At 44.6% G+C, this 16,806-nt stretch overlaps 1 protein-coding gene across 7 annotated transcripts in view; it reads right to left on the bottom strand.

Moving 5' to 3' along the window:
* DAB1 (DAB1, reelin adaptor protein) overlaps positions 1-16,806 on the bottom strand; it is a 1,342,273-nt gene that overhangs the window by 19,410 nt on the left and 1,306,057 nt on the right. For all 7 annotated transcript variants that reach the window (XM_027537117.1, XM_027537115.1, XM_027537119.1 and 4 more), the window contains 3 exons: positions 12,335-12,397; positions 9,989-10,097; positions 996-1,544 (listed from right to left, as the gene is read on the bottom strand). In XM_027537117.1, the coding sequence (XP_027392918.1) occupies positions 996-1,544; positions 9,989-10,097; positions 12,335-12,397 (721 nt within the window). The remainder of the gene's footprint in view (positions 1-995; positions 1,545-9,988; positions 10,098-12,334; positions 12,398-16,806) is intronic.

The raw sequence follows: 16,806 nt of genomic DNA, 5'->3' as shown, positions 1-16,806 counted from the left end.
GGGGGAGAATCACGGAATGCCACAGACAGGACAAGGCACACAGCTATCGAAACCAGCTCACTTATCCTACCCAAGACACAAGGAAGGTTACAAGAAGCACACACTTGCCCAAAGATACAGCTTGGGGTAGAGAAGGCAGGATTAGAACCTCAGGCCAGGACTCTGCGTGAATCCACTGGGTGTGCCATAACAATGATGAAAAAAATACTTGCTACTCTGTGAGGGTTGTGATGTTTTAGTACCTGTACCACTGAATGCTTTTTATGATCCTTAGCCTGAGATAGTTGAGGAAACTGAGGCACAAAGAAATAAAATGACTTGCTCATTGGCACAAAACTAAGACGTAATCAAGCTGCTCTCTGGATTCCTAGTCCAGAGTGTTCTGCTACAACCACTAATTTGTTTTTCCCTTTGACTACGTGAAGCTTTGAGCCACATTCTGGCTGCTACTCTACCTGTTGTGGGAGGCTTTACAACTGCTCTGTCTCTGGCCTGCATTTTCTTCTGATCTTAATTTTCTAATTTTTTTATCCTTGTTCCTAAAAAAATTTAAATGCACGTACTCCATTCAGTTTTAGTTCAATAAACCATACCCAAAACTATGTATCAGAGCTGGGATATACATACATGAACACACGAAGGAGCGAATGAACAAAAACAGAAAAAGCGGGTGACATGCTAGGAAAATAACAGGCTTGTATTCAGTTCTACCCTTCTGTCTATTTTCTTTGTCTTTGAATCTCATTTTCATTATCTGTCAAACAGGTCTAACAAAACTTGCCATAAGCATTGTTAGAGTATGGAAATAACACATATAAAGCATGGAGAAGGTACATATAATTGGCATCTAATAATGGGAGGCGATTGTTAGTGGTAGTAATAGTAGTGATATAAACAAAGAGGCCTGTTGACTGCAACTGAGGTGGTTTCTCTGACAGCAGAAACAAGGCATCAGTTGTTCCCAGGGGTTTATGTCTCCAGAGAAGGACACTCACGTGAGTTGGTCGATGGCGTGGTAGAAGTCACAGGTGTCAAGTTCAACTGGGAGATGTCAAAGTCATCACAGTCATCCGTATCCTGTGCCACCCCGACTTTGTTGAAGTAACTGGAGAAGGCCTCTGAGGTGCAGGTGAGGGAGGGCTGGTCGGGTTTGCGGGAGGGCACAGGTGGAGGCTGGGCCATCTGGAAATCCTTAAACATTTCTTTTCCCATTTTCTGCCTGGGCTTGTCGGTCTGTGGACTTGACCTGGCGGAGTCACCCGTGGCTGGGATGGTTGCAAGGGGAGTGAGGGGACCTTGGAACATGGCAGCTGGCAAAGGCATAACAGTTTGTGTGGGCATGAAGGCGGCTGGCGGAAACTGCCCGGCCACAGCGGGCCAGGGCTGCTGAGCGGCAGGGAAGAGACCCGGCTGGCCCCATGCGATGGGCTGAGCCCCCGGCATCACCTGAGCGACTGGCGGCTGAGCACCCATGGCGATCTGCTGTTGGACAAGGGGCTGCTGGCCCCAGAAGGATGGGAGGACGGCGCCCATAGCAACATAACCTGCAGGCGTGAAAAAGAAGAGTCAGGAGCCCTGGGCAAGAAGCATTCAGGGAGTCAAGTGATTGGCAGAAAGGTATCAAGTGACTACTCAGTCTCAGGCTGTGTGCTAGGTTGCAAAGGGGAGTATAACAGAAGTCCCTGCTCTCCCGGGGTCTGCCTTCTACAGTTGTGATCAGGAAAACTGCTCTAAGGAGATGACTTGTAAGTAGAAACTAGAATGCAGTGAGGGAGCAAGCCAGGCAGGCATTTGGGGGTACTAATAATAATGGTATAGTTCTTAGAGTAGTTACAGTCTTATCATTCTTAAAGGTTTCTGACATCATACAGCTCAGGAACCAGTGTGCTCAGTGGGAAGGGCAGAGTGCTGGAAACAGGCACATCTGGGTTTGAATCTTGCTTCCCCTTCTTGCTAGAATGAAGGCATCCCCATTGCTTCTGCTAAGAGTCAAGCTCTTTGTTGTAAAATCAGGCTACATCTTCCTTCTCCACATCAAAACCGTGTGCAACATGATTGAGACCAAGGTTGAAACTCAGACTGCCACTTCTTATCTGTGGAATCTGGGGAGAGCTTAAGAAGGTCTCTAAGCCTCTCCTTATCTGCAAAATGGGCAGAAAATACCTTTTGCCTCGTTGGGTTAAAGACTGAGATTATACATTTAAGATATAGAGAACTGTGGCTGACATAAAATGAATATTGAGTAAATGTTAACCATTAGTATGATTTGAATCACAGCCTATAAAATTACTTAACACCTTCCTTGATATGTAACAAACAGGCAATAAAACGTAGTTCTAGGTATTATTATATATTATTGTTATACCAATCTTAGAGATTAAAAAATGTAGCTTAGTAATCTATTTAGGAATACCACATACCGTGGCACAGATGGGTCACTGCAAAACTCCAGGGAGGGTACTCACTTACGTTACCATAATTTTTTGCTACAGTGAGATATAATCATTTTAAAAGGAGTACAGTGATACTCTATACCATAATAACAGAATCAACACAATTTCCACTTATTAAGTGCTTACAACATGTTAGGTATAGCATTAGGTGCTTCACATCTTCACAAAATCCCTGCAGGTATCATTATCTCCATTTTAGGGAGAAGGTGATTGGTGCTCAGAGAGGAAAAGTAATTCGCACAGGGTCACACAGTGGACATTAAGCTGAAATCAGGGTCTGAACTGAGGCTATCTGTCCCCAGAACCAGCATTCTCTCCACTGCCCCCTACTACCTCGCCCAGATGGCCAAGACTGACTTCTGATCTTAGCAGAGTCCATAAAGTTAGTCCAACCATCAGATATTTTAGCTTACTGTGGGCCTGGAGGAGACTCCCATGTCCTTCCAGGGGTTCCCGCCCTTCTCAGGGTGCAATCAAGCCCAGGAGACAGACGGCCAGTGTAGGCAGAGTAGAGGATGAAGACTGATCTCTCAGAATAAGCATTTTTATGGCCACCAGAAGGAATTTGCAGGTACAGAACGGTAGGACCAGGAAAAAAGAGGGTGCATGTGTGGTTTCCTAGCAGCTTCCAAAATGACCTGGGTTGCATTGATGACTCTGGTGAACCCAGAGAAATGACACGTGGGCTGCCTCACCCATGCACTAGCCCCAGATCCACCTGCCCTTCAACTGATTCATAAGAGATGCAGCCAACTTTCAAAGCCAGTCCATTTCCTTACAAGGTGAGAGGAGGCTCCAGAAGGGTGGATACAGAAACACAGGCTTCCTGCTAATTAATTTGTTCAATACTTTTATGGAACGAGGCAGGAGTGGCAACAAACAAAATAGACAATACCCTTATCAGATCACCTTGGTCCTAGTGAAGGAAATGAGACACATACTGACACTCTACTTTTCCTCTCTGAGCACCAATCACCTTATCCCTAAAATGGAGATAATGATATCGACCCTGCAGGGATTTTGTGAAGCACCTAATACTATACGTAACACGTTGTGAGCACTTAATAAGTGGAAATTATATTGTTTCTGTTATTATGGTATAAAGTATCACTTGTGCTTCTTTTAAAATCATTATATCTCTCTGTAGCAAAAGGTGAAGAGGCTTGGTGCTGACAGCTTGCTTATGTTGCCTGTCACAGAATAATACAATGACTTCAATGTAACAACAAAGAATTCTGCAACTTCGTTTTTCTAATTTTCCCATTGACTTTGACGGGTAAGACACTTACTCCTTGGAAGGAAAGTTATGACCAACCTAGATAGCATATTCAAGAGCACAGACATTACTTTGCCAACAAAGGTTCATCTAGTCAAGGATATGGTTTTTCCTGTGGTCATGTATGGATGTGAGAGTTGGACTGTGAAGAAGGCTGAGCGCCAAACAATTGATGCTTTTGAACTGTGGTATTGGAGAAGACTCCTGAGAGTCCCTTGGACTGCAAGGAGATCCAACCAGTCCATTCTGAAGGAGATCAGCCCTAGGATTTCTTTGGAAGGAATGATACTAAAGCTGAAACTCCAGTACTTTGGCCAGCTCATGCGAAGAGTTGACTCATTGGAAAAGACTCTGATGCTGGGAGGGATTGGGGGCAGGAGGAGAAGGGGCCGACAGAGGATGAGATGGCTGGATGGCATCACTGACTTGATGGACGTGAGTCTCAGTGAACTCCAGGAGTTGGTGATGGACAGGGAGGCCTGGCGTGCCTCCCATGGGGTCGCAAAGAGTCGGACACGACTGAGCGACTGATCTGATCTGATCTGAATGGTTCCTGGTGGGAGCTCTACTGCCTCCTAGGGGATGATTAGAAAATCCTGGGGTGTGTTTTGATTGTCAGGAAAACTTGGTGGGGTGGGGGGCAGTACTGACATTTAAGGGTCAAGAGCATTGATACTAGACCTCCTATAATATGGGAGATGACGTGCATGACAAACAATTTGTGATAATTTGTGTGTACTTTGAATCACGTGGAAATTTAAAGTTTCTTGGCACAGTTTTAATTCACTTAATTTTTCAGAAATGCATACACTGGGGAAGATTATACTTTGTTTCTTTGGAACATAGTCAAGAGTTGACCAACAACTTGGAAAATTGTGGTTCCTTTTCATGGCATTGGAGACAGCGTTAACACTCCTATTCTGGTTGGTCTGTTCTATTGTTGCCTTTAGGTACACACATCTGATCACTTAGTATGTGTTCTAGTGTGGTGGTGGTGGTGGTGGTGGTTTAGTCGCTAAGTCATGTCCGACTCTTGCAACCCCATGGACTGTAGCCTGCCAGCATCCTCTGTCCATGGGGATTCTCTAGGCAAGAATACTGGAGTGGGTTGCCATTTCCTTCTCCAGGGGATCTTCCCAACCCAGGAATCAAACCCAGGTCTCCTGCATTGCAGGCAGATTCTTTAACAACTGAGCTATGAGGAAAGCCAGTGTGGTGGCACCTGGGTATTTCCTAATGGAAAAACATATCTTTTTATTATAAATTTGCTTTTATTTCTTCTTTCTACTACAGCTAAGACACTATATTGATTTTTGAACAATTGCATAGATATTTTATATTCTTGATGAATTTCATTTCACGATAGTAAAGGAGATATCATAGATCCTTAACATAAAGAGGGGCACTGAGTCTGACAGGGTGAAGACTTGCCCATGGATTTTCCTACCATGCCAACCCTGATGCCCATTTTGGTAAATGGATGGAAGGTTTCAGTCTCCAGTCAGACTTTTATGCTTGGCTTCCATCCCACCCTCCTCACTGCCACCATATTCTAAAATGCAAATACGGTTGTCCCTTGAATAATGCTCAGGTTAAGGGCACTGAGTCCTGAGCAATGGAAAATCCACGTGTAACTTAGAGTTGACAGTCCATGTACCTGGTTCTGCACCCATGGAACCAACCAACCTTGGATCATACATAGTACTCCTGTAGTATTTATTGAAAAACATCCACATATAAGTAGACCTGTGCAATTCAGGCCTTTATTGTTCAAGGGTCAGCGGTACAGTGCTTCATCACCTAGAAAATGATGCCCAGAGAACTTAGCTTATCTTGGGGCTATGGGTCAGCCCCTTTTCACCTCTTCACCCCTTTTCCCATTTGCTCTCATTGGCACCCTTCCCTGCAGCAGTTGCAACCTGCTCCCTCTTCTCTGCTGGCTTACCTGCATGGAAACCCATCCCTACTTCTTCACATGACTGTCCCTCCTCCGCTCTTGGAGACTCAGGTCAGCATCACCTCTGCCCTCTATGCCCAGTGGCTCTCCTCTGGTCAGGCACAGGTCCTTATGTTCATCTCTCTCGTGGTGCACATCACAGTAAAAAGTTAGTGTTGTGACTGCACAGTGATTTTGTCTTCTCTCATTAGACTGGAGAGCCCCTGTGAGTAGGAACCTTTTATCTCTTTCTGCCTCCCCCATCTGTGTCCAGCACAGTCGTGGACACACGTCCACTGCTCCATAAATGCTTAAGGCTGGAGAAAGGCTCTGGATAGAGGTGAGTGAGTCACGGTGGAATAAACTCACTGCATTTTTCTAAGTGTCCAAGTCAACTCCAGCAACCATACGTGCTATGATCTCTGATCAGTCAGTCTACTGCTGGTGGCAGGCTTTTCCCCCCCTGTCCTTTTTTCCCTTTTATCCACAAGGAACCAACAGATGGGCTGTACACACTTTTCTGGAGAGAGCTGTTAGCATGTCTCCCTGGCTTCATGCCATCTGCTTCAGACCAAAGTACAATATTCAAAAGAAAAAAAAAGACAGCAAGGGTAATTAGGTATCATGTTTGGGAACTTGCAGGTCTCACTTGCTTTTCCTGAGCGGGGTCCCGGCAGTTTCCCCAGACCTGTGAGCTCAGGCTCTCTGGCCATGTGGCATCATGTGTCCCTGACGGGACATCTCAGTGGCAGGGCTGCACTAGCATTAGACATGGAAAGCCGCTGCGCGGCGGCCACTGCGGCCACTTAGCAGCCTAGTAACTGTTTACTCGCTAACGTTCAACAGCAGAGGAAGGAGGTGCCAGTGAGCATCTGTTTATGCCACGAAGCTCAGATCAATCATAAATCTCTCTCTGCCTTGCAGTTAGATTTTTTAAAGTGTTGAAAACTGCAATTTATAACCAGATGCTGCACCTGGGAATACCCTCACTATTTAGGGGGAAAAAAAAAGGCAGACTAAAAGGTAAGAAAACACTGAAAACGGAAGGATTTCTCCCACATATATACAGAACTTGCGTGGTACCTCTCATCTACATTATGTCACTTGCTGCATCTGTTCAAAAGTAGTCCTCCTGGGTGGCGAACACTGTCTCTGGAGATTCAGTGAAGAACAAGACAGTATTAAAAATAAATAAAATAAAATAAATCCTTACCCTAGTGGAGCTCACGTTTTTTTTGTGAAGCTGATCCTTCAACAAATCTCTGGGGTGGCTGTTATCAATAGCTCTTGAATTGGGACTTCCCTGGTGGTCCAATGGCTAAGACTCTATGCTCTCAATGCAGAGAATCTGGGTTTAACCCCTAATCAGGGAACTAAATCCCACCTGCCACAAATAAGATCTGGCACTGCCAAATAAATATTGAAAAATATCTCTTTAATCTGCATACGAGGAACTGACAGCTTCCAGAGTGGAAGGTTTGACGTGGCTACCCAGAGTATCTATCCAGATAGAAGAGTCAGGATCCCTGGTGAGTAGGGCAGAGAACTTTTACTGAGTATTTACTTATGTAAATACTGCCAGGTACTGTTTTAAATGTTTTACTACATGTGATTAATTCAGGAACAGCTCGATGAGGTAGAATCATCATCCCCATTTTACAGATAAGTTCCCTGAGGCTCTGAAATTATATAGCTGAGTGTCACCCAGCTGGTTAGTAGAAGGGTCTGTATTTATATACTCTCCAGCCCTTCAGGCCAGCTCTGCCATGTGCTTAGAAGGCCAAAAACCTAAACTTTATTACATGCTATTTTTTTTTAAAGGGAGCATCCCAAGAAGGAAAAGGAAAAAAAAAAGGTAAAAACAAGACATATTTTCTTCTACTTTAGATGTCAGAGTAATAATAATACTAGCATTTTCTACACAAAGGATTTACAACATGCCAGCATTTTTCAGAAGCACTGGATTTTATTTCATTTAATTCTCATGATATTGTTGCAAGGTAAGTATTATTTTAAATTCAGTTGTAAAAATGAAGAAACTCTGGCTCTGACTGGTTAAGTAATTTTCCCAGGAGTCTAAAGCTTATAGATAAATGGCTGAGCCAGGGCTCAAACTCAGCCTGTTCACTGCACTACACACCCCAGGTCATTTCCCACCTCCCTGTCGCTGGCAGGGCAATTAGGGACAGCGAGATGGAGATTCAACAGCTGCAGAGATTTTTAAGGCCAGTTAAAGGAAGAAGAAGGCGGACAGTTTAACACTACCTGAAGCCCAGTTTTGTTTCTTGGCAGAGCTTAAGTAGAGTAAGAAAGCAAAAATATGCTAACTGAAATCAATTTTAGACTTACATTGTAAAAACTGAAATCTTGGAGGTAATTTATCATTTTTTTAAGCAGCTAAAGAAACAGAATCTGAATGGGTGGAGTGGTTTGTCCACAGTGTGCAACATGGCTGATCAAGTGGTAAGTTGTAAAATAGAGTTCTTTAAAGCCATAACCTGGCCCCGGCTGGGCAGAGGGCCCAGAGTACAGGCAGGTCCTCAGGCATTTTAGTCAAGTGTAAGGGCCAGACCTGAATCCAGTCCCTCTTGCTTACAGAGAAAGGGGGTGGAGGCTGGGAGGGGCCACTGGGAGTACTCTTGACCCTGACACATTCCTGGCTCATATCACATGTTTGCATGAGCCCCTCCTCCTGACCATCACCTCCATTCACACCTGCCCTGCTCCACATTTCCTTCTGTTCATACCACTCATCCACTATTCCTAACAGATTATGATAAGTTACTCATTTTCATGTTGTCCTTCTCCGCACTTGAAAGTAAGCTCTCTGCGGCCAGGGGTCTGTGTCTATTGCAGTCACTGACCCACCCCAGACACCTCGAATAGAACCTGGCCCACAGTGCATACTCAGTGAAAATTTATGGCATAAACATGCCTGAAAATGAGTAAATTTGGTGCCTAGAGGTCCCATCCTCTGTCCCAGTATATCTTCACGAATCAAATGGGACAAAGCATGGTTATTCTGAATGCAAGGCTGACAGCTCTGATGGAGAACTATTATTCTTACTTAAAACAACAGATTCCGTTACTCCCAAGGACATTTCAATATCCAGTTCAGGTAAGGAAAACTATTGCCACTGTTCCATTATAGGTTTGGGTGAAACAGCTTTGATTGGGAAGCTTACTAATTAAAGACATTTCTAGGCTACCTATAGATTCTCAACTGTGAGTTAGACATATTAGCTACCAACCTCTGTTGCTGATCCTTCAGCTCAGGAGGAATAACTATTTCAGAACAGAGTATGAAATTTTAATTTTACTTTAAGTAACAATAAGGTTTATATCTGGTGGCAAGAATTTGTTTCTAACACTATATAATTAAAAGTAGTTATTTATAGAAAAATGCAAGAAATTGATATTTTAAAACATACCAACTCCATCCTTTATATAAATAAAGTAGAAAAAGATAACGCCACATATTTCAAATATGTAGTTAAGGAAAAAAGTCTTTAAGAACCCCGGTGTGCAAACAGCATAAGTAACACCACTTATCTCTGACTCAATGGGCGTGAATTTGAGCAAATTCTGGGAGGTAGTGAAGGACAGGGAAGCCGGGCATACTGCAGTCCATGGGGTCACAAAGAGACAGATATGACTGAACAAAACCAACAGCAAAACACCACCTTTGGCCATGTCCAAGTAGAATGGGCTGACTTCATGGACTGCCTAATGCCATGGAAACAAGATGCCTCAGACCCCACCGATGTGCACCTGTAACACTGTTGCTATATGTATTTTTACCCTGTTGTAAAAGAATATTTGGAAAACAGAACAAATACTCTTTAAGTCACTAAGCCACATTGCAGTTCACTGTTCACTGTCAGCAGAACTCCTAAGTATTCCTCTTTGCATGGGGAACCTCCCCTTCCCTGGGCCTCCACCCCTTCTATCACTCAGATCTCAAGAGGTCGGTGGAGCATAGCTGCCCCTTCCCCACCCGCACCTTTCCCACATCCAACTGAGCTGACAGTGTCAATCAGGATTTGCACGGATTCACAGAGCTGTGTGCGCACTGAGCTCCCCAAAGCTATACATCTGGAATCTTGACCTTTCAGGTTCAAGACATGACGGGTTTCCAGCCTCCCGCATACCAGAGCTCAGTAAGCATACTACTCCCTGCCCTGGCGGCTTCTCAGCGTCACCTGAAGAGTCACAGGGAGAGAATGGTCGTCCCAGAGGTGTCTGGCATAGCCTGGCAGCTGGTTCAGTCAGCCTTTTCCTTCTCTTGGTGGACGGAGGTGGGTGGAAGTGGAAGGGGCTTACCTGAGGGTACAGCAGCAGTGCCAAAAGGTAGAGAACCACACACGTCTGCACTCGCCGGAAGTGTCTGAGATGAAGACGGGATAAAGGCATCACCTGGAGTTGCAGGAGTCTGTCAGACAGAGAGGCGGAGGGTGTGAGGCTCCTGGGAGAGCCTTATCGCTGACCAGCGTGGGAGGCAGCAGGCCCAGAAGTTAAGCGGGGAGGTGCTGCAGAAGCAAGCCCTGGTCCTGGCCACTTTTTGTGAATTGCAGACCATGAGCTGCTATGTATACAGAGCATGAAATGAGAAAATCAATACCTATCTCCAGAGCTGCTGAGAGGCTTCAATGAGATCATGCATTTAAATCACTTAGTACTATGCTGAAGCACAGAACAGGTGCTCAGCTAACACCGGCCAGCATCATGACTCTTTAGGTTGAGCCCATACCCTCTGGGGGTGTCTTTGGGCCCTCATATTATCCCATAATATCTGGCTTTCGTTCTTTAGAAGTTAATTCAAACTGACATACACTCACTCAGGGCCTACTGTGCACCCAGCTCAAGGCTGTCACTGAATACATGGTCAGTAAACAGGCGTTGACTAAATAAATAAAGATTAGCAAGTGGAACAGAGACCCTTGGGTCCTTGTGCCTCCCAGAAGAATCCTGCCTGAACCTTCACTTGCAAAAAGAAGCAAATGTTCTCAAGAAGATGATAAAAATGATGCTAGAGTAGCTGCCAACTCTAGATCCTGGCCCACGCTGGAATTTCAGAAATGTCTGCTCCATTACGTGGTGGGTAAGGTGAGGGCTACTGAAATCAAAACTTGAGTACTTGTTTCTTTAAGGTCCATGCCTTTCCAGAAACCTTTTGCCTACAGAGTATGCATATTTGATGACATAATATCTTTATCTCTTTTCCCTTGGAATAGATTGGGGCAAGCAATTAATCCTGAAACCATGGCAATTAGACAAGGCCATTTTTAGATTAGCAGCTTGCAGGAGGCATAGCATTGTTCTGAGGATTATTAAATACCCATTTGGATGGCACTCAGGTTCAGGGCCAGAAACACAGCCATGAGCTGCTGCATTAAGCACGTTAGACCATAATCAATGCCATTTGCTTTCTTCCAGTGTGACCTTGGGTGAGTCACATGCCCTGTCTGGAACTCAGTGTGTTCATCTGTAAAACGAAGGTGCTAAATAAGGCTAGAAGATCACTCCAGACCTTTCTAGCTCTATGGCCCCATGGTTCAGAAATGCAGCTGCCTTCCCTGGAAGGTGGGAGAGAAAGCCTTACTAGAACCAACCAGCATCCCTGGAGATAGGAGCTGCTGGCCCCTCCTTCACGGCTGCTCTGGGTACCAGGTGTTGGAAGCAGGGCAACTGTGTTCAGATTCCCTGGCGGCAGCTGTGGGCAGCAGGCTCTCCTGCCATCTGTCCTCAGTGAGGTTACAGCCTTTTCTCTGGGAGGCGCAGCTTGCCAATGAACCGTAGCACCATCCCTGGGTTTGCGCTAAACGTGTGGTCCCCAGAGGGGCCGCCCCCTCCCAGCAGCTTCAGCGGGTGCAGCTGTGGCTGACTGCTCTCTGCCCACTTCCGGGGAGTGGACTGGGCAGGAGCTGGAGGGGCTAGCTTGGCTCTTTGCCGTGGCTGCTGGGTTGCCTCTGAATGCCTCCCATTCTCAAAGCACTGGGATTTTATTTTGCTTCGGCTCCCTGTGAACTCTGCCCTAGTGCAAGCAATAACTGAGATAGCATGGCTGAAACTAGAGTTGGGAATCCAAAGCTTCCTGAGAAGCTCAGGGAAGCCGGCAAGCAAGTGGGAAGGGAGGAGGAAATGAAAAGAGGAAGAAAGGAAGGAAAGAAGGGAATAAGACAGCAGAGAGCTGAAAGGTCTGGGGGAGAAGAGGCTTCCTTTACTGGGTTGACCACCTGGCTGTGCGGCTTCTGGGTAGGAGATGACAAATGTCTCATCTCATCTGCTGCCTCGTGGAGCTTCTCACCCATATTCCCAGGTGGACCTTGTACTCCTTGCAGGCAAGGACCACAAGCTGCTCCTGTCTCTTTCCACTGCCCAGCAAAATGGCAAGCACCCCAGTCAGAGTCTGTAACTGCTGATGCATGATCTCATTTATTTCTCAAAACAGAGCATGCATCATAATTCCTTTTTTTTTTTTTTTTAAAAAAAAGCAGAGGAAATTGACATTTAGAATTGCTAGTTAATATGCCCAAATCACACAGCTGGAAGAGTCTGAGTTGAAATCCACCAGCAGCTTCATTTTACCCAAAGTCCATATATTTGTCACCATGAAACTGAAGAAGGAAAGGAAAGAGATGCAGGGCTCCAAGCACAGTGCATACTTACAGGGGGAGAGGTTATATCAGGAGGGGTGGACATGTCCCCAAAAAGTTCTAATTGGGTCACAGCCTGAAAAGACAAAAAGATAATGATGTAACCACAAGGGGAGCTGATGCTGCTGGGCAATGCTTTAAAAACAGTATGATTTGAGGACATGCATTTCCCTTTTTCATCATGACTGTATAAACAATAAACCCAGTTGGTCATTACGATACTTCTTGATCCCAAAGACAGCAACTCAGATGCAGCCAGAATCAGTTATTGTTTCAGTGTGCCTGGCTGTTTATCTGGGCTTAGTCAAGCAGATCTGGGCTTAGCCACCTTGCATAAGCAATAATAATACCATTTTACACATATTTACCATCCAATGTCAGCACTGTCTCTCTTCTCCAGGAGACAAAGGCAAGAGGTAACTTTATCATTTGCTTCTCTTTCCTGAGTATATCCGCATGTTACAAAATGCTTTTCCTGTACCAAGTACAGCAAGTCACCACTTCACGGCCACTTCTCAGTACATATCACTGACCCTGAAAGGTATGAACTGTCATCCCCATTTTTACAGATGAATAAACTGAGTTTCACAGAGGTCACCTCAAGACCACCTAGGCCAGGACTTGAATTTTCTGCATGAAGAGCAGGCAGTCAAATGACAGTCCTCAAAAGAATCCATCTTCAAGATAAAAAATACAGTTGGAGGAGGAGAAAATGTATCATTTAATACTAGGAAGGGTATCAAAAACAACCCAGTATATACACGATTAATCACTCCGAGGAGCTCTATCACTGTGGATACTATATCAACTGTATTCCCATCCATCATCCCTCAGTGTCTGAGCAAGGCCAGCCAGAGCAGTGGGAGAAGCCCTTTAAGATACACTCAGAAATTAATCAGTATACACTTCCAGCTTCAGAGTCTGCAAGAGGTCTATGGCCGGGAGTCAAATAGCCTGACTTAAAGTATATAATCATGTGTTTTGTGCAAATTTGCCCACCGCAAAAAAACAAAAACAAAAAACCTTTCTCCTCATCTTCAGATTTTAAGTAATAGTTTCTAATCAGGGGACTGAAAAACACCACTGGGAGAGTCTGTCCTGGCAGACAGGACTCCTGCCCTAGAAATTTGTTTTAACCAGGCAAAGTGGGACACCGAGATTCATACGAAGAAAGGAATATTCTCCGCTACTGACAAACTTGGGAACTCTAGGCCCAGGAAGAGTTCCATCCCTGGGGTTGCATCTTCTATCACTGATAATCTCTGCAGCTCCTCGGGGCCACTTTTCTCTTACCTGGACATTAGAGATGGTAATATCTCCTTTGGAGATTTATTGATTATATTACTAGAAGGACTCTGAAGTTTGGGTAAGCTTGGTGAAAAAGGCACAAAAGATTATCTTTTTTTTTTTTTTTTGCTGAAAAGCAAGCACCTTAGCCTGATAAACTCACTTTCAATCCTTCTTCAGGTTTCAGATTGAATAAATGGTTCCTGGCACACAGTAGGGCCCTATATATATTAATTTCTTTCCTAACTACATAATTTTGGGGGGCTCCAAAATCACTGCAGTTGGTGACTGCAGCCATGAAATTAAAAGATGCTTACTCCTTGGAAGAAAAGTTATGACCAACCTAGACATAATATTAAAAAGCAGAGACATTACTTTGCCAACAAAGGACGATCTAGTCAAGGCTATGGTCTTTCCAGTAGTCATGTATGGATATGAGAGTTGGACTATAAAGAAAGCTGGGTGCCAAAGAATTGATGCTTTTGAACTATGGTGTTGGAAAAGACTCTTGAGAGTCCCTTGGACTGCAAGGAGACCCAACCAGTCAGTCCTAAAGGAAATCAGTCCTGAATATTCATTGGAAGGACTGATGTTGAAGCTGAAACTCCAATACTTTGGTCACCTGATGTGAAAAGACCCCGATGCTGGCAAAGATTGAAGGTGGGAGAAGGGGATGACAGAGGATGAGATGGTTGGATGGCATCACTGACTCAATGGACATGAATTTGAGTAAACTTTGGGAGTTGGTGATGGACAGGGAAGCCTGGCATGCTGCAGTCCATGGGGTCACAAAGAGTTGGACATGACTGAGTGACTGAACTGAACTACATAATATGCTGGTACACACTGGACAACTATAAGGTGTTAGGCCCTGTGCTGGGTGCTAGGAACATATTTAGGAGGAATGTCAATTTTCAGCCTTCAGGGAGCTTACAGTCTACTGGGGACAATCCACAGATATAATAATAAACGTTTACTTGTCTTTAGGAAGACTTATTTAGCATGTGAGCAATATTTTATATTATTTGGTGAAACAGTGCCAATCCTTAGGCTCTCTCCCAAACCCACAGAAGGCATAATTCTATTTAATGCATTCAAAGGAGGTTTCTGGGATTCTTGGCCCTTGAAGCTCAATGCTTTGCAAATGGCCCATGACTGTTTTCAGTGGTATGAAAATATTAAAATGAAGTTAATAATTAAGTTGCACAATTTACATTTCAAATGTGGTGAACTCGTGGCACACTTTTACTAACATCATAAATATAATTTATTGGCTAATTTTCTCCTTAAGCACAACTTTTAAAATAACCTTCATTCTTGAGCTACAGACTCTCCTCTTGCCAGATGATTTCCATTCAAGGATTAAACGAGAAAAAACATGTGGAGGCATAAAACTTAGATTGTTATTTCATTCCATTCGACTTGCTGCTTAAATAGAACCTTGAGTTAATTAAATTTTATAGAAAAAGGGGATTCTTAGGCCATAAAATTAAAAATAATTCTAATAACAGTATATGATTGAGGATCTGGAATAATATCTATTTTCACAGCCCCTCTCCCCCTTGTTAACCCTGGTTCTTTTATTTGTAACTTAAGAAGCCATGTTCCATCTGATAATATTGTTGTAATTAATCATTTTAACAGCCTCATGAGAATAGAACTAACCATTCACATTTGTAGAGCACTTGATAGTTTATAACGTATTTTCCAACCATTACTGTAACACTGGATGTTCCCTGAACTCTGTGAAGTTGGAACACAGGAATCTCTTCCACTATCTCTAGTTTGCAGATGAGCTAATAGAGGCCTGAAGGTAAGGTGACTTGCCTCTGATCGGTCAGCTAAAAAAAGCTGGGCTTGACCCATAGACCAAGCAGCACTTTGTTTATCCATGTGTCCCTTTACCCAGCCCTACTTAGCCCTCCTTCATGGTGGAAGCCCAGCCCCACAATATTCTCTAACCAGAAGCCAGGGTTTTTATAAGGCCTGCCATGATTCACGTCCCTCTGAAGAAGTCATCTCCAAGGTCAACCCAAGATTCCTCCTTGCCTTCCCCTTCCTGGCCCTTCAGACATCTTCAGGTAAAGATGTGGTTGTTGATGGAAGATTCTGTCCCTTCTCTAGGTCCTGGGCATCCTCCAGGGTAAGAGAGTGACCCTAGAAGCTGCCAAAGCCAGTGAAAAGGATGAGGAGATGCTTGGCTATTGGAGCTCCTCAGTATCTCAATCAGGCCTGTCCCCTCCCAAGCCACTCTTTGTTATGAATCAGTGGTGGTTTTTCAATAACATCTGGAATGCCCTATAGCTGCTGTTTCATAATTAGTCCCCTGGTCCTTCTTTCCACTAAACCTTTGCAAGTAGACTCCTAGACCCTCCCTGCAGAGAAGCTCTGAAAGCGCCATTGATGAATGCAGAGGTGTCCATGACTGACCACCAGTACATATTTACATAGACCCACTTCCTCAGTTTTGGCATTAGGTGCTCCTTCACTTAGGGCAAGCATGTAGTTCCTACTGTACATCGGCTACTGTGCCGAAAGCAGGGGACACAGGGATGCATAAGGCAACTTCCTGCACTGAGTCTCATGAGCTGCCTGTTCTATGGGCAGACAGACCTATAAACACATTGAGGACCATGTTACAGAGGAGAGAAGCACCAGAGGTCACGAAAGGGGGGCCACCTCAGGGCCTTGGCACATGCTCCTCCTCTGACCAGAACACTCATACCTTCCCCCACTGCCTTTCCTACCGATCTTTCGAGACACAAACTAGATGCCTTTATTTCTTCCTGGGAAGTGTTTTCTAACTCAATTTGTACCCCATCCCACTGCCCCATACAGCTTATGTGAGACCCTTAGATGGACTGTCAGCCTTGGATAGCCTGGTGGCTCAGCTGGTAAAGAATATGCCTGCAATGTGACAGACCTGGGTTTGATTCCTGGGTTGGGAAAATCCCCTGGAGGAGGGCATGGCAACCCAGTCCAGTATTCTTGCCTGGAGAATCCCCATGGACAGAGAGAGGAGCCTGGAATGTCTCAGTCCACGGGGTTGCAAAGAGTTGGACACGACTGAGCAACTAAGCACACAAACTCAAGGGAAAAATACGACGCTTGGTCCCCACCCCTTGAGGTTCTTGATTAGTTGGTTTGAAGTAGTTTACTAAGTCAAAGTTTAAAAATTTTCCTGATGATTCTAATTTG

The sequence above is a fragment of the Bos indicus x Bos taurus genome, chromosome 3 (genome assembly GCF_003369695.1).
Source record: "Bos indicus x Bos taurus breed Angus x Brahman F1 hybrid chromosome 3, Bos_hybrid_MaternalHap_v2.0, whole genome shotgun sequence".
Classification (NCBI taxonomy): domain Eukaryota; kingdom Metazoa; phylum Chordata; class Mammalia; order Artiodactyla; family Bovidae; genus Bos; species Bos indicus x Bos taurus.
The sequence above is the reverse complement of the archived record's forward strand: the minus strand, read 5'-3'. Positions and strand labels throughout refer to the sequence as shown.